This window comes from Ctenopharyngodon idella, chromosome 15 (genome assembly GCF_019924925.1).
Source record: "Ctenopharyngodon idella isolate HZGC_01 chromosome 15, HZGC01, whole genome shotgun sequence".
Taxonomy (NCBI): domain Eukaryota; kingdom Metazoa; phylum Chordata; class Actinopteri; order Cypriniformes; family Xenocyprididae; genus Ctenopharyngodon; species Ctenopharyngodon idella.
In genome coordinates this window covers 13,345,533-13,372,500 of record NC_067234.1, presented here as the reverse complement: position 1 = coordinate 13,372,500, position 26,968 = coordinate 13,345,533, and the positions used below count along the sequence as shown (strand labels likewise).

The 26,968-nt window shown below is 42.3% G+C and overlaps 1 protein-coding gene, 1 long non-coding RNA gene and 3 other non-coding genes across 5 annotated transcripts in view; 1 reads left to right on the top strand and 4 right to left on the bottom strand.

Moving 5' to 3' along the window:
• Nucleotides 1-26,968, top strand: part of mfrp (membrane frizzled-related protein) — a 49,085-nt gene that overhangs the window by 13,711 nt on the left and 8,406 nt on the right. Inside the window, exons 2-9 of the mRNA XM_051862463.1 lie at nt 2,037-2,186; nt 5,099-5,318; nt 11,804-11,934; nt 14,651-14,776; nt 14,872-14,948; nt 19,432-19,580; nt 20,649-20,779; nt 20,888-21,022. Of these exons, the coding sequence (XP_051718423.1) occupies nt 2,037-2,186; nt 5,099-5,318; nt 11,804-11,934; nt 14,651-14,776; nt 14,872-14,948; nt 19,432-19,580; nt 20,649-20,779; nt 20,888-21,022 (1,119 nt within the window). The remainder of the gene's footprint in view (nt 1-2,036; nt 2,187-5,098; nt 5,319-11,803; nt 11,935-14,650; nt 14,777-14,871; nt 14,949-19,431; nt 19,581-20,648; nt 20,780-20,887; nt 21,023-26,968) is intronic.
• trnas-cga (transfer RNA serine (anticodon CGA)) lies at nt 767-848 on the bottom strand. Its single transcript has one exon. It is a non-coding gene; the product is annotated as a tRNA-Ser (tRNA).
• trnak-uuu (transfer RNA lysine (anticodon UUU)) lies at nt 946-1,018 on the bottom strand. Its single transcript has one exon. It is a non-coding gene; the product is annotated as a tRNA-Lys (tRNA).
• trnah-gug (transfer RNA histidin (anticodon GUG)) lies at nt 1,530-1,601 on the bottom strand. Its single transcript has one exon. It is a non-coding gene; the product is annotated as a tRNA-His (tRNA).
• Nucleotides 23,073-25,162, bottom strand: LOC127495592 (uncharacterized). Its single transcript, XR_007925140.1, has 3 exons — nt 25,079-25,162; nt 24,668-24,877; nt 23,073-23,229 (listed from the first exon to the last, which is right to left on the bottom strand). It is a non-coding gene; the product is annotated as an uncharacterized LOC127495592 (long non-coding RNA).

Below are 26,968 nucleotides of genomic sequence, written 5' to 3'. Positions count from 1 at the left end.
TGTAAAGTTCTAGCAAGGCCGCCAGAAGGTCACAACCTAAAGCAAGCTGTCAACGTAGTCGGCAGGGTTCGAACCTGCGCGGGGGGACCCCAACGGATTTCGAGTCCATCGCCTTAACAAAATATATTTGCGAATGAGTGAGAATGCAGCATATTAGACTAATAGTAATAATAATCAAATGACAATAATGCTAGGAAAAAGAAACAAAAACTCACCGCTTTTTGTCTGGAAAGCATCTTTACATGCTTTGATGTGTTGACTTGCGGCGCGCTTATAATTATTGTGAACTTGCGTCAAAGGCGCAGTTCTTTGGAGCAAATAGCAGGTCCACTGCACTCTAGGTAACAGCCAGCGAATGTACTGATACCTAGCGATTAGAAAATACACCAGCAACATATTCTCTCTGAAGCAACATGGCTACAGATTACACGCAAACAGAAACAACTAGAAGAGGTGGCAACATGGAGTCCAGTTTCAGTGGCACCCAGAAAAACTTGCCGTGACCCGGATTCGAACCGGGGTTGCTGTGGCCACAACGCAGAGTACTAACCACTATACGATCACGGCGAGCTACTGGACTGCCCTGAGAGGAGCCTCCCCGATATGTCCCTGAATACAAAGGGGCCTTGTCATCTTTAGCTTGCAGAGAAAACTGCTTCCTACCAACATAACTCTTTTCAAGGGTAATATTGGAACAGTTGCTTTTATCCTTTTGTAAAGTTCTAGCAAGACCTCCAGAAGGTTACAACCTAAAGCAACCTGTCAACGTAGTCGGCAGGGTTCGAACCTGCGCGGGGGGACCCCAACGGATTTCGAGTCCATCGCCTTAACCACTCGGCCACGACTACAAACTGCACCGACGGGGCATGACATTTCACTTTCACCAGGGTAGATCGGCAAGAACTCAACAGCAAAACGTACCACTACACAAAAATGAGGCTTGTTCGCCCGAACAGGGACTTGAACCCTGGACCCTCAGATTAAAAGTCTGATGCTCTACCGACTGAGCTATCCGGGCTCTTGGGCGCGACGCGTGCGTGCTGCGTGGGAATGCGCAGCAAAATGAATAGCATTGGCGGGAGAGAAAAAGAATCTCCCACGCATCGCGTTTCTTCCACGATTCAGAACGCCCGTCAAAACGTCTGATATGTCAAAATATATTTGCGAATGAGTGAGAATGCAGCATATTAGACTAATAGTAATAATAATCAAATGACAATAATGCTAGGAAAAAGAAACAAAAACTCACCGCTTTTTGTCTGGAAAGCATCTTTACATGCTTTGATGTGTTGACTTGCGGCGCGCTTATAATTATTGTAAACTTGCGTCAAAGGCGCAGTTCTTTGGAGCAAATAGCAGGTCCACTGCACTCTAGGTAACAGCCAGCGAATGTACTGACACCTAGCGATTAGAAAATACACCAGCAACATTTTCTCTCTGAAGCAACATGGCTACAGATTACATGCAAACAGAAAAAACTAGAAGAGGTGGCAACGTGGAGTCCAGTTTCAGTGGCACCCAGAAAAACTTGCCGTGACCCGGATTCGAACCGGGGTTGCTGCGGCCACAACGCAGAGTACTAACCACTATACGATCACGGCGAGCTACTGGACTGCCCTGAGAGGAGCCTCCCCGATATGTCCCTGAATACAAAGGGGCCTTGTCATCTTTAGCTTGCAGAGAAAACTGCTTCCTACCAACATAACTCTTTTCAAGGGTAATATTGGAACAGTTGCTTTTTTCCTTTTGTAAAGTTCTAGCAAGACCTCCAGAAGGTTACGACCTAAAGCAACCTGTCAACGTAGTCGGCAGGGTTGCATTGAATTGCTCACAATTCAATGCAAATTTGAATCATTTACCTACTCTTGCAAAAATCCCTTTAAAAAAGAACTTTGCATCCATCAGCTTGATTGAGAAACCTGAAAGGAATTTTGACACCTCATAATAGTTATGCACCAAATTCGTAAATGCTTTAGCAGTAGAAAAAATAACTAAATTTGATTTCTCACTATTCTACTCTTTCTTGATTTTCACAGAAGTTAAGAGTAATAAAGGAGAGATTTCCCCTTTAGACTCTCAGTTTGGAGATATCATTTTACAGAATCTTTCTTTGAGTACGACTGCACCCCATCTTACTCATAGTTCCACACTACCCCTGCCTGGGAAAGAGCCCACATTCTTTACAAGTCAGTTAATGGTCTTCTATGTACACATACCTTTTCATATAAAGTGACCCAAAAATGTGTTTGGACACTTGTTTGAATGCCTTTGCATTTTATCACAAAATATCAACTCAAGTGGCATTTAAGGTTGGGTTTATGTGCACTACACATGTTGTTACTCTGCAAGGACACCCATGTGAACTTGAGGTGAGCAGACTTTATTCATTCTTTAGATGTTAAAAGACCTTTAATAAAGGAGTTGCATTATGACTGAATGATAATAAAGCAGTAAATTAATGGCATGAAATTTAAGCCATGCTGTCAGAACTATACAGATTAAATATAAATTTAACAGAATAATTTAGTGGCAGAACAATGTTATTTGGTGAAGGCGAGTATTGTTCATGAAATACTGTTGCCAAAGGGTATACAATGCTTTGTGTATATGCAGTCCATGTATCATCTGATCATTTCATATTTGGGATGAAATAATGAGAAATGAAAAGTTTATTTTAACAAACGGATAGTGAGATTTCGGCTGAATTTCTAATGTTTCTTTCGTGGTTTACCAATCGGTTTATGGCTTTCATATTTCATTTGCACATGTGGGCGGCGCTGAAACAGCCCTGATTGGTCAAACCGCGCCATCTTCAGTACGGCCTTAATTCTGTCAAGAAGAATAAGAGTCGGTACCACACTGTCAAATGTCAGATGTTGTTGCCACGCGAACCACCACTCACTGACATTTGAAGCAGAAATGTGTTGCTGGGCACATAATTAGTGCTGCTACGAAGCTTTGCCTCTAATGTACAACACTTGAGAGATGGCAAGCCATACAGCATGCTGATACAGAGTTTGGTGTATGAAATATTAATGATGTAGTATGTCCTACCTGTGTTTCCATGTCCCACTGATACATGCAATGTATATAGCTGCGTCTCTCTGGATAAAATTAAATTTTTTTTGCTGTATTACTGTATGGGCAACATGGATTGGGGGTAAAAATGATAATGATAAACATGACCATGATGACATGTCCATAACATTTCCCACTCTCGCCTTTTAATGAGATCACTAGGTGTGTGTGTGTGTGTGTGTGTGTGTGTGTGTGTGTAACACCAAGAAGCTGCTGTGTGCTCACTGTAATTGAATGCAAGTGCAATATTATTTCTGCTGATAACTCATGGGAATGTTTGTATAATAATATATTTTTTTAAACATACGTAATATCACTCAATTATGGTGTTTTTAAATGTATTTGCATTTGTAATAATTTATATTTCATTAGATTTCTTAATTTCATTCATGGAGACAACATGGACAATGTGCCATGGTTTAGTGGAAGGTTACTGCCATCTACTGGAAAACAAACACTTTTAAAATTAAAATAACATGAAATTTCAAGGACAGCCACTAGATGGCTGCAAAACATCACTCACTGGCTCAATTGCCATTTCTCATGTATTCATCTTTTCACAAGTTCATTTAGATTTATGTTCAGACATTTTTAAAGTCATTATTAGGCACCTAACCCCCAGACGCTCCCCGGGCACCACAACAAAATGGTCATGGTGTCACCCCTTCATTTCATTGTTGCTGATTTATCAGTGCTTCATTTTGCAAGAGATGTGAGGCATTTTGTATTTTGTGTGTGCAATTCTTGGATTTGTGCGTAAAGTTTTGATAAAAAGAGGCTAAGTTTTGAAAATGTGTGTAAGCAGTTGAAAAAAAACTGTATTAAAGTGGGATTTGACAGTGTGCGGTACCGACTCTTATTCTACCTGACAGAATTAAGGCTGTACTGAAGACGGCGCAGTTTGACCAGTCAGATGAAAGGGGTGTTTTAGCGCCGCCCATATGTGCGAATGAAATATCAAAGCCACAAACCGATTTGTAAACCACGAACGAAACATTAGAAATCGAGCTGAAATCTCATTATCCATTTGTTAATATAAAGGAAAAAATAACAAATAAACAAGCCATCTTTTGATTTCTCCTTATTTCATTCCAAATAGGAAATGAAATGATCAGGTGATACACGGACCATTTGCCCTTGCCAATGGTAAACAATGTTTTATCTGTCATTTAACATGCATTAGCATAATTTAAATGCATAATTTAAATTTTTCTACTTAAAAATTGGGTTTAGTCCTTTAAATCCTTTATGTTTATACACAGAGACTAACAACTACTTTTTTTTTTTTTTTATTTACACAGGCAATTTATAATAATTAAATAATGATAAATTAAATAATATTATTTTACTAATGAGTGCATGACCACTGTTGTAAACAGATAAACTATAATTATTATATGATCTGCTGTTGTAACGGTGGCTGTGTTAATTGCACAAGAGGAAGGAGAACAGAACAAAACCAAACTAAAACCCACAAAAAATAATATACTCCTGACAGCTGTTGGCATATCCACACATTTCACATATATTGTATGATGCAGTGATGTGAACCAAAATAGAAAGCATATTCACTTGCAATGTGTCAGATAAATTGCTCACCAAATGCATAGCAAGTATTTAAAATAATGAATAGTGAGATGAGCATTAACAAAACAGTAGAGTAGCCTAACACATATTCCATCACCAGCTATATGCATAAGCCACATATACCACATCTTCTAAATATCACCAGTTAGTTAAAACTAATGGATAATAATAATAATAATAATAGTAATAATAATAAAGCTAAGATAAGTAAAGTTAATTTAAAGAAAAGCTCTAGTAGCATTCTGTTGCAGATGCCCGTTGGTTTGCTGTTTTGTATTTCAGTCAGACATTTTAAATGTGACAAGTGTCCAAACACTTTTTAGGGACTGTATGTCAACATATAGAGCATCCACAATCAAATGCATACATTTTGTATGAATACCTTTTTCAAGTTTCTTTTCAATATGAATTAGCTTTTTATCTGCTTTTACAGAATGTGGTGGTGTGTTGACCGATTCTGGGGGGACTCTCAGTTCTCCAAATCACCCAGGCTTGTATCCTCCTGATTCTCACTGCGTATGGGTGATCAGGGTGTCTCCTCCTTTCCTAGTGCAGATCCAAGTGTCATCTCTGGCTATTGAGGGACCCTCTCCTTGCTTGTTTGATTGGTTAGAAGTCAGAGAGGCGACAGAGAAGACATCTGCTGTCACAAGGTTTGCTCACCCTAAGTGTTTAATTTAATCATAAACAATATCAAGAATTAACATGTTGCTGCATTTACATTTAAAAAGTGACAATGAAAAATTCACCTCAGATCTTGAATGAATTTTATGACAAAGATTATTTCAGTCCCTGTCCCAAATGACAAACTTCATTTGCACTTGCTGTCTTATGAACTTACAGTGGCCAGCGCATGTGCATGTCCGCTAAGTAGGGTGTCTGACATGCAGTGAAAGAGTGACATGATCCCATTTTATTCAATGGAGAGCTGCGGATTTCCATTGATGACAGCATGTAGGCGTGTACAGCAATGCAACAAAGTTGAGTTTTGTTTAACTTTATGCAAATAAAGTGCAACTTTCGGGCACAACAACCAATAGAAGTGAAGTCAGTGATCTGTCACTACATGATCCGTGTTGGTGACAAGATGGAGAAGTAGTTTCAGCAGTTAGCAATTGTCCTATAATTTAAGATATGTCTCTGTGTGCATGGTGGTACTTGCTGTGCTGACTTCAAGCTTGAATGGTTTTGTAAATTCAGAATGACTGGCGTTTGCACTTTCTTTGCAGATAAATAGCCGCAATAGCAAAGGAATAACATCAGGGAATTGTCATTCATATAGTTTACTAGGCAACAAGTAGTGGGAACACCACTAGTGACCTCACCACCAGCCACTGGCGACATGTAGCAACAAAGTTACTGGCAGTGTGAACGCAGCTTTAGTCTGAATATCAATGGCACAAGCCTCTGTTACTAGCTCTAAAATTATGTTATGGAATTAGCAACAAAGGCTTGGGGTGAGATGTGTAAGATATTTGTCCTACACACAAAAGCATTTTAAGAACAAAAACCTGACACAGGTTTTGAAATAAACATTTGAACATTGTCTTGAGGCATGGTAACTGCAGTATAAGCTGAATAATTGACTATATTATTAGAAAAATAACGTACACTGACAACGGCTGCATTACCAACTGACGATGAATTGAATTATTAGAAAAATAATAACATCCATGTCACGGGAATAATACGCGGATGCAAGTTGCAAGTAAAATCTCTTTATTGAGAAAACCACAGAGTCCAACACGTTGCAGCCAGCAGGAGAGTGGTGACACAGGGACTTCGATGGGCAGTCCTGAACAGAAGAGTGAAGACCGTGTGTAGAGTATCCAGAGTGAAGGGAAAACACCAGGTGAGTAATCCAAACGGGACTGGAACCGGAACAGCACGACACGATGACTCAGACAGAGGAACACACAGGATAACAGGAAGCAGCACGGGCGATATCCAGCAACGATCTGACAAACATGGGACGAAAGACAGGGCAATAAATAGGCTGGTAGATGACATTCAGCTGCCGCTGATCACTGGTAATCAGCGGTGACGCCCACATGAAACAATCAGCGTGACGAACACACACACACACACACACACACACACACACACAAACACACAAGACCAGAATGAGACAGCGGATTACCAACCGTGACAGTACCCTCCCTCCTAGGAACGCCTCCTGGCGTTCCCAGACGAACCTACCTGTCGATTGTAATCATCGATAAGGGAGTGATCCAGGATGTCCCTAGCAGGAACCCAACTTCTCTCCTCCGGACCGTAACCCTCCCAGTCCACCAAGTACTGGAATCCGCGTCCCCTCCGTCTCGAGTCCAGAATACGGTTTACCGAATATGTAGGTTCCCCGTCTACGAGTCGCGGCGGTGGGGGAACCGGGGCCGGCGGATTAATGTGTGAATGAAACACGGGTTTAATCTTTGATACATGGAAGGCGGGATGTATTCTCCTGTACGCCGGAGGAAGTTTGAGTCGGACAGCCACCGGACTAATGATCTTGGTGACAGGGAACGGGCCAATAAATTTGGGAGCTAACTTGTTAGATACGGAGCGGAGCGGAATGTTCTTGGTAGAAAGCCACACCTTTTGACCCACGACGTATACGGGAGGCTTCGACCGGTGGCGATCGGTCTTAGCCTTGGTGCGCGCCCCCACCTGAAGGAGAGTCTCACGGGCTCTACTCCAGGTGTGGCGGCACCTCTGGACGAAGGCGTGAGCGGAGGGGACCGCGACTTCGGATTCCAGACTGGGAAAGATAGGTGGCTGGTAACCTAAGCTACATTCAAACGGAGAGAGGCCCGTGGACGACACTGGTAACGAGTTATGAGCGTACTCAACCATAGAGAGTTGCTGACTCCAGGAGGAAGGATTCTTGGATACCAAACATCGCAACACTCTCTCCAAATCCTGGTTGGCTCTCTCGGTTTGGCCATTGCTTTGAGGATGGAACCCCGAAGACAGACTGACAGTCGCACCCAGTAACTTACAAAACTCCTGCCAAAATTTGGACACAAATTGGGGACCCCTGTCGGAAACCACGTCCATCGGGAGGCCATGTAACCGAAAGACGTGATCTACAACAGTTACCGCTGTCTCCTTGGCAGATGGTAATTTAGGCAAGGGAATAAAATGAGCCGCCTTCGAGAACCGGTCCACTACGGTCAAAACGACTGTCTTTCCCTGGGAGGGTGGGAGGGCGGTAATGAAATCTAGCGCAATGTGGGACCAGGGTCTCGAAGGGACAGACAGCGGTTGGAGTAACCCATCTGGGGGTCGATTGGAAGTCTTACCAGTGGCACAAACCGAACAAGCCAAAACAAAATTGCGAATGTCGTGAGCCATCAATGGCCACCAGAATCGTTGCTTGACCAAAAAACTGGTGCGATTTACTCCTGGATGACAAGCAACGTTGGAACAATGTCCCCACTTGATAACGTCGGACCGTAACCCCTCCGGCACAAATAAACGATTCGGTGGGCAACCGAGCGGAGGCGTTACCCCTTCTAAGGCCGTACTGACCCTCGATTCGACCTCCCATGTAAGAGTGGAGACCACTAATGTCTCAGGTAAAATACACTCGGGAGTAGACGGGCGTTCGGAAGGATCAAAAATACGTGACAAAGAATCGGGTTTGATATTCTTGGAACCCGGGCGGTACGAGAGAGAAAAATCAAATCGTCCGAAAAAAAGTGCCCACCGAGCCTGCCTGGAGTTAAGTCTTTTAGCAGACCTGATATATTCCAGGTTCTTATGATCAGTCCAAACGATAAAAGGTACCCCCGAACCTTCTAACCAATGACGCCATTCTTCCAACGCTAATTTGACCGCCAACAACTCTCTGTTACCAATGTCATAATTACGTTCGGCGGGTGATAAACGATGGGACAAAAATGCGCAGGGATGCATCTTGTCGTCAGTGGAAGAACGTTGAGACAGAACTGCACCTACCCCCACCTCTGACGCATCGACCTCCACCACGAACTGACGTGAAGGATCAGGGGCTATGAGAATGGGGGCCGAAACGAAGCGGCTCTTAAGTTTGGCGAATACAGCCTCAGCTGTATCGGACCACCTGAACGTAGTTCTGGGGGAGGTCAAGGCGGTCAGAGGCGCGGCTAGTTGGCTGAAATTACGAATGAAACGCCGGTAAAAATTGGCAAACCCCAGAAACCTCTGTAGGGCCTTACGGGAATCTGGACTTGGCCAATCTACCACAGCCTTAACCTTGTCAGGGTCCATACGTACTCCCTCAGACGAGACGATGTATCCTAGAAAAGAAACAGACTGTGCATGAAAATCGCATTTCTCCGCCTTGACAAAAAGCCCATTCTCTAGCAGCCTCTGAAGCACTCGCCTGACGTGCTGAACGTGTTCCTGGAGAGAAGAAGAAAAAATCAATATGTCATCCAGGTAGACATATATGAACTGGTCAACCATATCTCTCAACACGTCATTGACGAGTGCCTGAAAAACCGCCGGGGAGTTGGACAACCCGAAGGGCATGACCAAGTATTCGAAGTGCCCCCTAGGGGTGTTAAAGGCGGTTTTCCACTCATCCCCCTTCCGAATGCGAACCAAATGATAAGCGTTACGTAAATCCAATTTTGTGAAAACGGATGCTCCCTGCAACCTCTCGAAGGCTGAAGACATCAACGGCAAAGGATAAGTATTCTTTACCGTGATGTTGTTCAGTCCTCGGTAATCAATACAAGGTCGCAAGGAACCATCCTTCTTCCCCACAAAAAAGAACCCCGCCCCCGCTGGAGAAGAGGAAGGTCGGATGAACCCCGCTGCTAGAGAATCAGAAATATATTTCTCCATGGCCTCCCTCTCGGGAACAGAAAGAGAGTAAAGTTTGCCTTTAGGTGGAGATTTACCTGGCAGTAAATCTATAGCACAGTCATAGGGACGATGCGGAGGGAGAGAAGCCGCACGGGACTTACTGAACACTTCCTTCAGATCCAGGTACTCCACGGGCACGTTTGATAAATCCGCCGCCTTCTCCTGAAACACAAAAACAGACACAGGCGGACAAGCAGACACAAGACAAGACTCGTAACACTGTGTGCTCCATTCAGAGATAGAGTGTTGGCGCCAATCCACCCTGGGATTGTGTTGACTAAGCCAGGGATGACCAAGAACTATGGGTGCCAGAGGGGAGTCCAAGAGGAGAAACGTGATGGTTTCAGTGTGGTTGCCTGACGTAGTAAGAGTTATGGGACAGGTAGTAAGGGAGATGCTGGGGAGTTCCTGTCCATTAAGAGCATTAATGGAGATCTGTCTGGTGAGAGGTGTGATGGGGAGATGAAATTTCTGAGCGAAATGAATGTCCATGAAATTACCTTCGGCTCCGGAGTCCAGTAAGGCTTGGCAGGTATGTGTGTGGTTGGCCCATCTCAGTCTTACCGGAAGGAGAGTGGATGGTGAGGACTTCTCAGCAGAGATCCCACCCGATAGTAGCCTCTTCATTACTATCGGGCTTGTTCTTTTACTGGACACGCATGTAAAAAATGGCCCGCTCCTCCGCAGTACAGACATAGTCCTCGGGACCTCCGCCTCTCTCTCTCCTCCCGGGAAAGCCGAGCTCTCCCTACCTGCATGGGCTCGGGATCAGCGATGGGTCCGACCGTGTCCCCCTTATTGGTTGATCGACCTTCCGCGCCTCTCAGTCTTTGGTTAGACTGAGTGTACCGCTCCAGGCGGTTAAGACGAGCATCCACTCGCAATGCCAGGTCGATAAGTCCGTTGAGACTCTGGGGAAGGTCCAAGATGTAAATCTCCCTTTGGACACGGTCGGCCAGCCCATGCAGGAACATGTCCCACTGAGCCTCCTCGTTCCATCTGCACTCTGCCGCCAACGTTCTGAACTCGATAGAGTAGTCGGCTACTGTACGATCACCTTGTCTTAGTTCCGCGAGGAGTCTGGCAGCGTCCTTGCCTGCCACAGCACGGTCGAAGACCCTCTTCATCTCGGCGGCGAGTGCCTGGAACGAGGTGCAGCATGGATCCTTGTTCTCCCACACCGCCGTTCCCCATAGTGCCGCCTGACCCGTGAGGAGGGTGAGTACAAACGCCACCTTGGACTCTTCTCTCTCAAAGGTCCGGGGCTGTAGGGAAAAATGCATAGAACACCGTGTAAGAAAGGCTCTGCAAAAATTGGGCTCACCAGCATAGCTCTGAGGAACAGGTAGGCGTGGCTCAGGTTGGACACCCGGCTCCGGTGGTGTGGGGGGAATTGGCGGTGTGGGCGGCGCAGCGGGATTTCTCAGAAGTTGTAATTGTTGGGACACCTGCGTCACGAGCGCTTGCACAGCGCGCCCTGTGGTGGTGATACTCTCCTGCTGCTGGTCCATACGAGCGATACTGTGGTTGATGAACTCAGTCAGTGAAGCTGAACTTGCTGCATCCATAACGTTGGTCAGATCGTTCTGTCACGGGAATAATACGCGGATGCAAGTTGCAAGTAAAATCTCTTTATTGAGAAAACCACAGAGTCCAACACGTTGCAGCCAGCAGGAGAGTGGTGACACAGGGACTTCGATGGGCAGTCCTGAACAGAAGAGTGAAGACCGTGTGTAGAGTATCCAGAGTGAAGGGAAAACACCAGGTGAGTAATCCAAACGGGACTGGAACCGGAACAGCACGACACGATGACTCAGACAGAGGAACACACAGGATAACAGGAAGCAGCACGGGCGATATCCAGCAACGATCTGACAAACATGGGACGAAAGACAGGGCAATAAATAGGCTGGTAGATGACATTCAGCTGCCGCTGATCACTGGTAATCAGCGGTGACGCCCACATGAAACAATCAGCGTGACGAACACACACACACACACACACACACACACACACACAAACACACAAGACCAGAATGAGACAGCGGATTACCAACCGTGACAATCCATGGATGTGCATCATTTTTCTAATAATTCAATTCATCGTCAGATATTCCTAAAAAACACAATTATATAAAAACACAAGATACCTCTTAAACAAACATGGAGTATTTTAAAGCTGCATACATTGGAATAAATGAGTTATTAAGTACATTTTGCTGTACAAGGCTGTTCTTGGAGATCACACTCAAACTTTTAATAATTAAGATTCCTTTCTTCCTAGATTTTGTGGCAATGTTGCACCACCTACACTGAATACAAATAGCAGCACTGTGTTGGTGTCATTTCACACTGATGGGAATATTGGCGGCAATGGGTTCATTGCACAATACCATTCTATATTACCAGGACAGAGTAAGTATAACTTAACATATCAACATCATGTTTCTTTTAATAATTTAAAACTGTACAGTTTACATTTTATATTGGCAAAATTTAATTTTGTAAGTAATCAACCTAGATGTATAAGGCCCTGTTTACACCTGATATTAAGATGTGTTTTGATTGATCGGATCGCAAGCAGATGAAGGAGACACCTGACCGTTTACACCTGGTCTTTTATTCCATCTCTTTTGTCCACTTCTATCCTGATTTCTTCAAGATAAGGGTCTATGGGCTGGCAAATGTATGGGATTTTTTAGATCTTCCAATCTAACGGATGAAATAAGCTCACTTAATTCACATATGAACACGACCTGAGATAATGGAAAAACATACGGAGAGCAGCAGCTTTTTTGTTTCTGCTCTGACAGCGACAAGACCATGCTGCCGAACGCTGTGAGTGTGTGTTAGAAATCAGGAATGGTGAGAGAACATTGTGCTTGGTAGGTTTTTTGCCTTTAAACCAAACTTGGGTCTTCAGCCGACAAAATTTAAATTCCGTCTGGCTAGTGTGCTTCACATAATATTTATGCGTTAGGTCAGTAGGTGGAGAGTAGGCGTCTTTAGTGGCTGTTTGAACACATTTGACCACATGAGCGTTTACACTACAAAAGCAATCCGGTTGAATGCATTTTCGACGGCCTCTGTAAGTGGTCGAAAGTGGACAAGCTCAAAATGTTTTAGACCCCATTTACACCTGTCTGTAGTGTTGTCCATTTTTAATCTGCAAATCTTCCATCAACCACTAACATTTATTATAGAAAAATATATTATATTAATATTAGTATATTATTTTTTTTAAAAAGTGCATACAGTAGTCATGCATTATAGTAGTACATAAAAAGTATGCATGTTTAAAGTGCAATGTAATTATGAAAGACGTATATGTGCAATGTAAACTAGGCGCTTTTACACTGGTCACGTTTGCTGTGGTCCGAGTCCGAGTGTGATTAATTGAATTTTTTCCCCATCGCCTGGCAAAGAACCGGGTCATTCAATTAGATTTGAGCTTAGAGCACGTACCTGGAGCAGCTGCTGTGATTGGTGGGCGAGATTGGTGGCACTGTTTTGAAAACCAGTGTAAACACAGGTAAACTCTGAAGAAAACTATTCCGGAAAAAAGAAGAGAGTGGATGTTGAGTTCTTGATATCATTGGCATCTGAGAACAGAATTATTCTCATGTATACTTGAATATTTATGTATACCGAATATCATTACTATTCATTTTCCACTGAATTATTCAATCTGAATAGCACTCTCAATTCTTCCATGTGCGCACGTTTTATGAGTCAGAGATGAAAAACAGCTGAAAATAATCAGACATAATGAGTCTGGGCAATGGGTTATGGGAAATACAGTCCATGATGCGATAACAAAGATGGAAGGAGTGCCCTCTGATCTGATGGCGATCATAGGCACTCCAGCTGGCAGGCGTGACAGCGCTGATGCCGTCTTCATCTGCTTGACTACATCCCATGACGGTCTAAATGAAACATTGCCATCTCTCAATCCTCTCTGGGAGTGGACACATTACCTCACCGTTGGCCAAGGGAATGCAAATATGAATTATATGAAAAATATGAAACTGCTGCCTCTGGTACTGCAGAAAATCAGGGAGGAACAGGAGTTAGAGCTACTGGTGGCACCGAGGCCCAACCAGCTATGTATTTTGGAGATAAGGGAATTGGTGGTGGTGCCTCCATGGACCATCCCGCTGAGGAGGGACCTTCTGTCACCCCAACCCAGAGCGGTGGAATTTGCTTTTGTGGCCGGTCAGCAGAGCCCACCAGTGACACAGTATTTGTCACAATGAGTACTAAACATGATCATGGAGGCACTGGCCCCTTCTATGCATCAGCTTCACAACCCACTATATGTGCCTGCCACTTGACCCATCACAGTTATATGTGCCTGCCTTTTCAATCTACATTTATTTAAAATGGTTGTGGAATCAACTGACCAATACCATTATAAATAAATTCAGATCAATGCATTTTTTCATTAGCCTAACCCAGGAGTGTCCAAACCTGCTCCTGGAGCTTAGCTCCAACTTGCCTTAGCACACCTGCCTGGAAGATTATATTATGCCTAGTAAGACCTTGATTTGCAGGTGTGTTTAATTGGAGTTGGAGCTATCCAGAAGCTGGATTAGACTCCCCTGGCCTAACCCTACAACTAACCCCAAACCTAAACCCAACCTTAACATATTTAGTTTTAATTTCAAACATCCAGACCTATACCTGTTGGAATGCTATGCCTAGCAAAGTCAACAAGTGAATTTTTCATACCAGATGCATGTAAAAGATGGCTTTTGTGTATAAAGTGCATGCAACATGAAAGCATGAGCTCATGGTATAGACATGCAGTGTCTGGAATGTTTTTGAGATTGATTTTTTAGTGTATATTGTGGATCTAGCAGTTTGTGTTATAAGTGACGATATTGAAATAGTCTACAATTTAAATGTGTCATATGCAATTAATATGCAATAGTGAAAATTTACTCTCAGCCTAATTATACTGTTTCTACCTTAAACTTTAAAACATTTGAAACTGTTGCTAATACAAGAGCAGCAAGCAGTGAAAATATATATGATATTCTGATCACAGATTATAAAAATATGTCACATGGTGTGTTTTAAACTATATTCTGTTTATATGTACTAAAGTTTTCTTTCTGCATGCAATTAGAAAGCTGCTCCCGAGATGAGTTTATGTGTGATGGTGGTCGTTGCTTACTACCTGTTTCCATCTGTGACAGCCAGCCAAACTGTCAGGACCACTCAGATGAAGTCAACTGTAGCCAGAAGCACAAGGGTCAGAATAATAAAGTCATTCCACAAAGTGTGATACTTCTAGTCTCTTATCTCACTTGAAAGTAAAAACCATAATGGATGCAATCTGATTCGTAGTGTGTGGAGGGAAAATAACAGGAGAATATGGATCATTGTCCAGTCCAAACCATCCAAAGCCTTACCCACATCAACAGGTAAATGTTTTATTAACTGCTACCTCTATAATTCCTGAATCAAAATACTATATTGCATAAATTCCACAAACAAGAACAGATCTATTCTGACAGGGGTGCAGACAAACTCCTACAAATGCATATAAGGTCAGCCGCAAAAATAACTGTCCATGCCTTTTCATTGCTAATTTTTCACTGCGTGTCTAGTTTGCACAAGCTGTTAGTAAATCTGCCCATAGTGTTGTTGCTATTCACTCCACAATTATACACCTGCATAATATTGTACCTTTAGTTATACCTGGAGTACAGAATGTACTGTGATTAAACTCTACAATCATTCAATGTCCTTATTCTTTAAACTGAACTTAGAACAATGAACTGTCAGACTGTATGCAAAATAATTGGTGTTTCTTCAGGCAGATGATCACAAACATCTGTAAGATTCCCCTCAGAAGCATCACAGACCTTTGGCCCATGCTCATCTCCATTATCACGGTCAGTCTGACAGTCCAGCATCTGGCCAACATGACGCCCCAAGTGTTCTCATAACCCCACATTAGCAGTGTATTACACAGGACCATCTTTGATAACACAACACCAGATGCTTACTTCTTTACTTCAAAAACAAATCCAAGTGCCTCACTTTCAATTTGAACATAATTTTCCTCTGCTTTGCTCAACATTCTCAAAGCAAAGCTATTGTTTTTTCTTGCCCGTCTGGGAGGATACAAGAAATGACGACGTCAACAACATACAGCAATGCATCACAGACTAGTCTGATTGGAAACTGTGGATTGTAAAGTGTCAAAACCTTTCACCTTGTCAAACACAGCCTCGCACTCAGGAGACCATAGCCACTGCTTCCCTTTGCATTGAAGAGCTTTAAGGGGGAGCTAGCATAGATGCAAGACTGAGGATACATCTACTGTAATAGTTTATAAGTCCTAGAAATTAAGTTGACTGATGTACTTTGGTACAGGTACATCCATGATTGCCCTGAACTTTTCTGGTGACTTATGAAGACCCTATGCTTCTATGATGTGCCCCAAGTTAATCAAGCAAGTCCTTAAAAACATTCATACATTGCTAACAGTGGACACATAGACCAAACTCATTCAGACTGCAGATTAATTGCTGCATCTACATTGCTGAGATGATCCTGATAATCTGACAGTCATTAATATATATTATCTGGATCGCATTGAACGTTAAGAATGCCTCGTAAGACCTGAGCCATTGCCCTTTGAAAGATTGTAGGAGCCAAAGCAATACCAAATGGTTATCTGTTGTAACACAACAGCTTCTTTGACGTGATAACAATGAGACATTTGCATGAATTTTTTGCCATGGGCACCTGTAGGTATGCATTTGAGAGATCCAGTTTGATGTAGCATTTCCTCCTTTTAGTTACGCAAATAAATCCTCAATTTGCGGAATCAGGTAAGGTTCAACAGAAATGGCGTATCTATTACTTTAAAATACTCATATCTCTATTCCTTTTAACAACTGGCATGACAGGCATAGCCCAGTCACTGCATGTCAAAGGGGAGATCCCCAGCTCCAGTAGTCGATTTATTTCAGCCTCTACCTTTGGCTTCAGTGCATCTCTTAACGTGTCTTTACTTGATATTGTATGATTGCATCTGGTTCATCTGAAGCAATTAAGCTCTTCAGCAGTCCATACGTAGATGAACATTACACTCAGCAACACTGCGACTTGTTTCTCATCTGTAATGTCATTTGTGGAAACATATTGTTCAAACCTTTCTACAAATTAGAAATATGACAGATGTATTCATCATTGCCAGTTTTGTCACACCCTCACCACATGGACTTTCAGTTTGTTTGTTTTCATTAGTCACAAGTGCTCCGTTCTGTTTTCCCGCCACAATCAGTCACCATGTACACTGCACTAATCATCACAGCTGTCTGTCATTTGAGTTAATCGTCTGTGTATATAAGTTCCTGTTTTTCCTCAGTTTGGTGTTGGGTCTCGTATGTTACTTGTTGTGTTGTGTTGTGTTGTGTTGTGTTGTGTTGTGTTCCTGCCTTCATCTGTGTTTGCCTGTTGGATTATCTAGTAAAGACTTATTAAGATTTATCTTCTTCGTCATGTGAGTTCCTACACAGTCACCACGTTACAGAAGACCTGACCAAAAGTGAAAGTAAGCGACGTGCTTGTAAAGTTTTTTGTTCCGTTTTCACCCCTGCTTGCACCATGGACTTTCCACCAGTAAGACTAATGTGCTTTGAGCAGGGAGAAAGCTCCCTTGAGAAACATTTAGAAGAGTTTCTGGATCTCACCCATCAGACCACCTTCCCGGACTACTGCCTGTGCTTGTTCCTGTATGTCGGACTCAACGCTGCCACACATGCACAGCTGTCCGGGGAGGCTACTCGAGGGAGCTTCGCGTCCTATGTGGAGTGGGTGCTGGCATCCTGCGGATCAGCGTTCACCGTCAAGGTTGCCGTCAGCCCCACTCCCCATCCAGTGCCCAGCCAGGACCATCCAGATAGCGAGGGTCAACGACCTGAGCTCACCGGAGACCACCGCAATTGAGCCCGCGCCCACAACAGCGACCGGGGATTAGCCACAGAGCCCGAGCAGCGTGCGCCTAACCAGGTGTGTGAGCCGTCCGAGCCATCCATCGCCGAGGGAGTGTTGGTGGACTTCGAGGGTTTGGAAGTGAGCCCCAACCACCCCCCACCCCCCGCTACTGAGAGTGAGTTTTTTGCTGAGACACTGTTGGACTCTAGGTGTGGAGAGGACATTTTTCTAGCCCCAGTACTGTTGCCTGAACCTGTCTGTCTTCTGCCTGCCCCGCTTGTCCTGTCCAGCGTGCCTCTCCCACCATCTCTCCAACCTGTTTTGGACACTGTTTTTTTTTTTTTTGGGGGGGGGGGGGGGGTTCTGCATGGAACTTCAGTCTGTTCCCCAGTCTCCAGCCATCTGTGCCACCCAGTCACTTCCGTCTCCCTTTAGTCCCTCGGTACCACCTCCTCTCAGTAGCTTGGCACCATCTCGGGTCTGCTGGAAACCATCTCCTCCTGGGCACGAGGAGCCTGAAGCTCTGCCACCAGCCTCGGAGTGTTACGAGCTGCCTCAATCCATCGCCCTGGCTCCTGCGCCTGCGCTCCTTCCGCCCTCGACCTCAGAGTGGACCATCGGCCATTCGACCTCGCCGGACTTCCTCAGCATATCGGCTCCACCTGGGTGAGACATTGCTTCGCCTCCGCTGCGGACTTGCGGACCGTCCGCTGCTCTCTAGTCCTCCACCCCTTCGACAACGGCTTGCTTTTTTTTAGTTTACTGGAGATCTGATCTGATTTTTGCTCAACTATACCACATCCGATGGACAAGCTTAGAGTGTCCTCAGGCACACTGGGAAACATTTAGAGTGCATACATCACTAGAGAGATATTATAATAGATTTTTTTTTTTTTTTTTTTAACACCACCTAACCCATTGGTTCTTAACCATTTTGTATTTTGTAATATCTAAGTCTGTGAATCATGCATATGTTTTTGTGCACTTTCAGTTTCTACCCTGTTTCTGAACCCTCTGATTTAAAACACTCAGGCTTGGTTTTATAAACAGCAAATTGCTTTCAGTTAAAACAGCTCAAACATGCATTTTAGTCTGGGACTAGCTTAAAGGTGCAGTGTTCAAATTTTAGCGGCATCTAGCGTTGAGGTTGCGAATTATAACCAACGGCTCAGCAGAGAGAAGCTACGGTGGTCAATACAAAAACAAAGATGTCGTTGTCTGAGACCGCAGATAGCCAGTCAAGCAATGAGGTTTCTTCTTACTTCTAACAAAGAACGGTCTCTGTTTCTAATAAAGCAGACGACTACTACTACTACTACTTTGTGGGTATTGAATGCAGTGACGATGCAAGCTGCCTCTAAAAACACCAACGAACATAGTGACGAAACACTGTAGAGCATTTTGTTTTGGGTTTAGGGTTACGTTAGAAATATGTTGGCGCAAAAGGATGACTTGACATGGAGGGGGACCCGCAGTGTATGAGATAGGAATGGCTTATTCTAAGGTAATAAATACATAACAGTTCATTATGTAAGGTCTTAATACACCACTCAAAACATAGTTATGTATATTAAATTAAATTTCCGTCAATAGATCCTCCTGAAATTTTACACAGTGCACCTTTAAGCCTTGTCTGTGAAACCAGGGGTCAGTTTTAAAAAGGCATGTCTCCTTTAAGACTTCAGTGTAAATACCCACTGCTATGATTGGGAAATATCTTGGCATATGAAATAATTATTACATATGGGGAAAATTACAAATTTCATTACTTTTTAGACCCCTTTTTGCTTATTCTACCACAGCTGTAAATTGTCTGTGCACTTATAAATTAACATATCAGTTCAGTAGGCTAACTATTAAGTAACTATTATTTGTTTCTGCTGCATGACTGTTTCTATTATATCATTATTTATTTACGTTATCTCTACTACTTAATGTTTGACTGCTCTCTTATAGTTGTGTACGTGGCAAATATCTGTGGAAGATGGACAAGTTGTTAGACTAAGCTTTCATAACTTCAGTCTGGAAACGCAAGATGTCTGTGAGTTTGACTATGTGGAGGTTTACGACAGTACAGACACAGTTCCCAACACTGTGCTAGGAAGGTAAGAATACTTCACTACTTTTTCATTTTCTTTTTTTTTTTTTAATTTTCACAATTTTTTTCTAAAATTCATCACTGTATAATCCAATGAACTATTTTTGCTTTTAGCAACAGTTGCTTTATTTCCTTGCTTTATTGCTTTATTTATTATTGTGATGATGCATTTCTGCATTAATAATATTAGCTATGGTCCCCCATTTACCTCCATACAAGTTTACCCTGCTATACTACCATGCCCCAAACCCATAATTGGGTTATTCTAAAGTGAAAAACATGATAACACTCTAGTAATGACTGAAATCATTGTACGCTTTTGAGGTTATGTGAGGTTTTGGATAGTAATGGCTTCTGACGGATTTGGTAACACTTGAGTAATTACTAGTGGGTTACCATAATTTTCACTTTAGAATACTGATCCAAATAATCAGTGACTCTTTTAGAATTATGTAGTAACACATGAGTCACTATTATCCAAAACTTTATAAAAACCTCAAAAGCGTACAATGATTTCAGTCATTACTTGAGAGTTATCATGTTTTTCACTTTAAAATACTGATCCAAATAAGTAGTAATTCCTTTTGAAGGATTTGGCAATACTTGAGTCATTACTATTGGGTTACTATGACCTTCACTTTAGAATTAATTATATATTATGCATTATTCACATTAATTATGAACCTGTATATAGTAGTTCTTAGTAGTCCTCTGGGAGTTACTGATTAGCTAATAGTGAACTACCTTATTAAACTTAGTGCTATTACTTACTAATTCGTTAATCAGAGTTTCGTGTTAGATAATAGCAGTTACTAGAGTGTTAATAATGTGTTACTCATTTGTTCCTGTGTAGTTATTCATTAATGATGGAACGCTATTCTAAAGTGTTACCCTGTTGTACATAAACTCGCATTCCTCAAAACACTCATACTGTAGGTCTTACTTACACACTTAACACAGAAGTAAAATAAGTCAGTATTTCTGGCATACTAATCCTAACCATCACACAGACCTGCATTTTTATAACGAATTCTTCACTTAAAAATATTATGCACCCCACTATCATTCTATGCAGGTATTGTGGGTCAGCTCTGCCTCCCGATCTTACCTCTTCTGGACCTGTGATGACTGTTGTCTTTGTGGCAGATGAAGGTGTTGCTGATAGCGGTTTTTATGCATCATTTAAGGCCATATCTCTTTCAGAAAGTGAGTGCCACATGATTCCACAGCTTTTGTTAATTTTAAATTTTGTGAACCTTTATGTTTGTCTGTCAGTTTGTAAAGCTTCACTGCATCATGTCTTTCTGCTTTAAGGAAAATGCAGTTCATCACAGTTTGCCTGTGGCACTGGTGAGTGTCTTCACCAGGATTGGCTGTGTGATGGATGGAATGACTGTGCAGATGGTGCAGATGAGCATGACTGCATAAACTCTACCTACCCTCCTTTCAGTAAGAATGCATCAATGAAGTGCATTTCTATTCTTTATATGCTGTTATATTATATATATATATATATATATATATATATATATATATATATATATATATATATACACACACACACTACCGGTCAAAAGTTTGGAAACATTACTATTTTTAATGTTTTTGAACGAAGTCTCTTATGCTCATTAAGGCTGCATTTATTTTATAATAAATACAGAAAAAACAATAATATTGTGAAATATTATTACAATTTAAAATTATGGTTTTCTATTTTAACATACTTTAAAATATAATTTATTTCTGTGATGCAAAGCTGAATTGTCAGCATCATTACTCCAGTCTTCAGTGTCACATGATCCTTCAGAAATCATTCTAATATGCTGATTTATTATCAATGTTGGAAACAGTTGTCCTGCTTAATATTATTTTATAACCTGTGATACTTTTTCAGGATTCTTTGATGAATAAAAAGTTAAAAAAATATCGGCATTTATTTAAAATAGAAATCTTTTGTAACACTACCGTTCAAAAGTTTGGGGTCAGTAATTTTTTTCTTTCTTTTTTTTTTGAAAGAAATTAATACTTTATTCAGCACGGATGTGTTAAATTGATAAAAAGCGATAGTAAAGGTTTATATTGTTAGAAAATATTTATATTTTGAATAAATGCTGTTCTTTTTAACTCTTTATTCATAAATGAATCCTGAAAAAAGTGTCACAGTTTCCAAAAAAATATTAAGCATATTAAACTGTTTTTAATATTAAACTGTTTTCAACATTGATAATAACTGAGTATCAAATCAGCATATTAGAATGATTTCTGAATTATTTCTAACAAGGGGGAGTCCCATTGCTAAGCAATGCGTCTCACATTGGCTTGTGAAAGCTATAGCTGTGGCATATGAATTGATGGGAGCGCTGCCCCCAGGAAACATCAGAGCTCATTCCACGAGGGGCTTAGCCGCCTCTTGGGCCTTGTTCAGGGGTGTGTCACTGCAGGACATCTGCTCTGCTGCCAGCTGGGCATATCCTTATATGTTTGTGCGTTACTACTGGGTGTCACCAGAACCTTGATAGCACATTCTGTTTTAGGGGTGGGGTCTTCATAGCCTCTTTTTTTTTCCTTTCTCCCTTCCTATTTACATATTGTAATAAAGGAACAAGGGGTGTATGGGCCGGCAGGCCACGCACATTCATGTCACCTAGTATGCATTTACAGTGTGTGTATGTATGTGTTGCTGGATTTATTTACAGGTGTGGGCCTCATACATGTTTCATGTCCTGCCTGTGCACAGCAGTCGTGTGTGCGTCAGGATTGCCAGGTGCATGATTATGGGATGTATCAGGCACCGCCCCCTTGGGGTGACCGTCCTTCTCTGGCTTACAGAACTCACGGTGAGTGTATTGGGCAATCGGGGAGCTGTCCATCTCCCATAGGTGGATCTCGAACACGAGATGATGAAAGAGAACAATAGGTTACTGTCGTAACCCCAGTTCTCTGAAACATAGAGTGGAGAGATCCACCAGCTTTGCCCTGCTTGCCGCACAGGAAGCGAATATACTTACTGGAAAATAGAGGTGTGTGCAGCCCATATAAGCTCTCAGGTAAGGGGATGGAGCCTTACCTGGCATTGGTTGCGCAATTCTGTCTGTGTAGCCAGACTTGGTGCAATTGGATGCTTCTGCAGAGGTCAGGTACGGATGCCCTTCCCATAGGTGGATCTCTCCACTCGATGTTTCAGAGAACCGGGGTTACGACAGTAACCTATTGTTTGCCGTCGGCTGGTTGTGGAGGTGAAAACAACGATTCCACGCTCGTTACACTGCATCATCAAGCTACGCCTTTGTTTTGAATAAGTGACCTCTAGGGTGAAAATTACATATTGTGCCTTTAACATATATTAACTATTATAAATAGTTAAATAAAATATTCAGGAACTAGTTGTTACAACACAGAAGGGGACAGAGACACTGGTGGAATAGTTAAGACGTTTATTGAACAACCAGGATGGCAGACAGAGTGCAGGTGAGTGAGAACAGGTGAACTGGCTGGCAGATGTGATCGTAGAGCTGATACTTGTCTTGTGTTTGCAGGAATGACAGGAAGCCGGCAGACTTGAAGCAGATCAGACACAGAGTAACTCACTGGAGACGAGGAGAACAAGAGGGAACGAGGAAGCACGCTGGAGACAGGTGAGTATCTTCGTGGGAGTCCTTAAGGTAAGCAGAGAGGTAAGTCTTTGCATTAACGAGACCGGACAGTGACTGAGTGTGAGGCTGTGTCTTTTGTAGTGCTGTAGATGAGGGTGCTGATTGGTGACAGGTGTGCGTGGTTAGACGTGCGCTGTGTCTGTATGAGTGTAGAGCCTGGCGTGTTTCACAATAATGTCACGACCCTCTAAATCAAAAAATACATTTGTGGGTCGTTCCCAAGTTGCTTGGCTGCAGCTGAAATTACATTTAAGTTAAACGACACATACACACAAAAACAGTTTAGTCAAGGGCTGCACGATATATCAACATTAAACAGAAATCGCGATATTGCGTAGTACGATTTTCGAATCGTAAAAGCTGCGATATAATTTTGTAAATATATGCATTGCGTGTTTCAAAATGAATTGTGACTTGTACTAACAAGTCTTTTCAGGGTCTCCGAGCGAGTCGGTTCATTATTAAGCGGCTAGGTGTGCATAGTGTTGCCAAGTCTGCGGTTTTCCTGCGGAATTGGGCTACTTTTACACTGTTGCCCCGGGTTGATTTTCATGGTCCGCGGGTTGAATCGACCCAAAATAATGCAATATTTAGTCCCTGGAATGCAAATTTTACCAGGGGAGCCCCACCAAAAAAGCGAATTTTACCCCCAGAACGCAATTTTTACCGTGGGACCCCCCTGAAAGTCTTGGGGTTTGTATCCAATAAAAATAAAAGAGCACAATGGTCAGTAAGATTTTCACGTTACTTTAGATATAAACCTGTGATAAAAATAAAAACAAAAATTAAACAAACCTTGATCTCATGATGTTTGGGATATAAGAAAATGTATACTGAAAGTTGTATTATATACCCTTTTGTCTTAAGACACAAATTGTGGAATTATAAATGTTATTACAATGCTATCCTTTGGCTTAGTGTGTGAATTTATCACATTTAATCAGCCCAGTGACAGCAAATGAAAGTTATCAGTTTATATAACACCAGTGTTAATTAATGTGTACTGTCATTGACAAATAAATAAATACAGTTTTTTTTTTATTGATTATAGCAACATTCACATAAATATTAAATAAATATTAAATATTATAAATATTAAATATTTGAAATTACACAAAACTTTGTGAACATGCTACATAAATGGTCCATTTGCTCTAAGCTGCCTTGCTCTGACTGTTGGACCTTGACTTCGATTGCCATGTGCTGCTTTTTTTGTGGGGGTGACTGGTCCACACCTTGTCCTGTTGAAGGAACAGTCATAATCATGCCATGCTGACCAAATCTAATGAGTGATCCTTAAAGAAAATCTAAAGACAAATTGCTTCTATCATTTCAGTATGAAGGGGTTGAATTGAAAAGGATATGATTATAGGCTCATATTAAATTATTAAAGTGTCTAATTTCTAAATCTAAGTAAAATGGAGAGGTAGGAGGGTCTAACCAATGCTCTTTTCCGGGTCAGGTGGGACCTGGTCTGAGTTCTCTGTGCCAAAGGACAAGAGGCTTGGGGCTTCTGCAGCAACAGTGGGTAGCACAGATGCAAAGGGATCTCGTGTTTTGCTCCCTGTTGCGGATAACCTGTGGGCATGGGTGCTCCCTGTGGGGTCCCGAAATGCACCGGCACACCTTTTGGGTCCACACCTGCATTGTCCTGTTGAAGGAACAGACATAATCATGTAATGCTGACCAAATTTAATGAGTGATCCTTAAATTAAATTTAAAGACAAATTGCTTCTACCATTTCAGTATGAAGGGGTTGAATTGAAAAGGATATGATTGTCATCCCAGATTAAATGATGACAGTGTTTCATTTTTTAAATCAAAGTAAAACTGAGAGATAGGAGGGTCTAACCGATGCTCTTTTCTGGCTCAGCTGGGACCCGCGCCGAAGGATGCTCGGAATTCTCGGTTTCGTCTGAGGAGCTTGCTGGTTGTGTGGGGACCCATCAGGCATGGGTGCTACCTGTGGCTTTTTCTTTCTCCGCCTTCTCTGTTGCTCCATGTTCTTCAGCGTTGCATCTGAGAAGCTTGAGTTTGGGGCCTGCTCGGATGAGTCACTGAAGACCAGGGATGAAGAGAGGTCCCCTTTCTCAGAATTGGCGGGCACAGGTGCTCCCTGTTTGGACCTGGCAGGGACAGGTCCTCCCTGAGCAATCTTCTGCCTTGACTGCTTTGTGGTTTTCCATGTTGCATCTGAAAAGCCTGAGTGCTGGGACCTTCTCTGGGCCTTCTCAGATGCATCACTGAAGACCAGGGATGTGGGGCATGAAGTTTCTTGTGCCTCCACTAAATCCCCCCAGTGCGCCAGCGATGTGGCCACAATACTCAGGCTCCTCAGATATAGGGGATGAAACTTCCACCATCGCCCACCACTTCCCCGCAGCAAGGGCCGTGGTGAGCTCATCAGAATAAATACTGGGCATGGTTGACATACTCCAATAGATGTTTGATGTGATGGTGAAAAGTGGTCTAGAAATGACTATATGCAATCTGTAACTGTGAAACTATGAAAGAAACAGAAAGGGAAGAAATAAGATGAGTAAACATACAGTATAAGAACCTGAAGCTTGTTGTTTTAAGCCCAAAGTATACTTATGTCATCTGCGTTCTGCAATTTTCATCATCAGAAGGTGTTTGCACTAACGGTGTGTGTTCAACTGCGCATACGCTAGGTGAATGTTAAGACACAAGAATATTGACATGATTCAGTGCTGCCCTTTGACATCTGGTAGAGTATAAATAAGTAATTGTAGTGTGCATATGTCAAACTCATCCATCCGTTAATGGCCGTGCGGACACAACTACGCACGAGATTGAGAATGAGCAGAACGTGGAAAACAAAGTATACCCATGTATAAAAAGTACAGGCCTACATGCCTGTATGCTCAACGGTGGTCCATCAGAAAAGTGAAGGGAGGCTGAGAGCAAAAGTATATAAAAATGTTTTATTACGCTCAAATAGAAACTACACAAATCAGCTCAAGGTCAATCAGCTTTCACTATCACTTCAGTGTGTCATCAGATCTGCAATCGGTTGGTCAATGAAACATAAATGATCAAGTTATCAATTTGTCTTTTGATCATTATTGATTTAGATATCAGCCTCCCATTTCCACATAAACCACCACTGCATGCCTATTTATTTATCTAAATGTATAGTAAACAGAAATAACATTCCACTGTTTCAGCAGATTCTTCTCAGAGTTATAAAAAGATTAAAATTCAGATCCCCAATAGAGTATAGAGTATAGAGCATACTCACGAACACTTGCCGACTCGCTACCAAAGGAATAACGCTTCTGCAATCAAGCTTATACTCATCGAACATTCTGAGGAATGCGGCGATCACAGTAACGTCACAGTGGAACACAAGAAGAGTTTGAGTGAATGGAGACCTACGCTGTTTCGTTAGATTAAAATTGAACATGCAATACAAATACAAAGAGTGACTAAGCATTTTTAATTAATGAGCGCAACACACAGACTATTTAAGACTGGCTATGACACGGTGACAAATGCAAGACACTCTTCTCTGCTCCTCAAACACATACAACATGAGTTTTACATATAGTGTTTCTTGAGTAAAGAAAGCGCTATACTTATTCAAACAGTTGTTTACTTACCCTAATATTGTAAACAAGCAGAGATCTCTCTTCAAACGGCGTGTAGCACTTCTTTTACGATAGAGGCGTGAGGAGTTGTGAGGGAAGGAGACCAGAGGCCGTTTTTTGAATGGATGTCA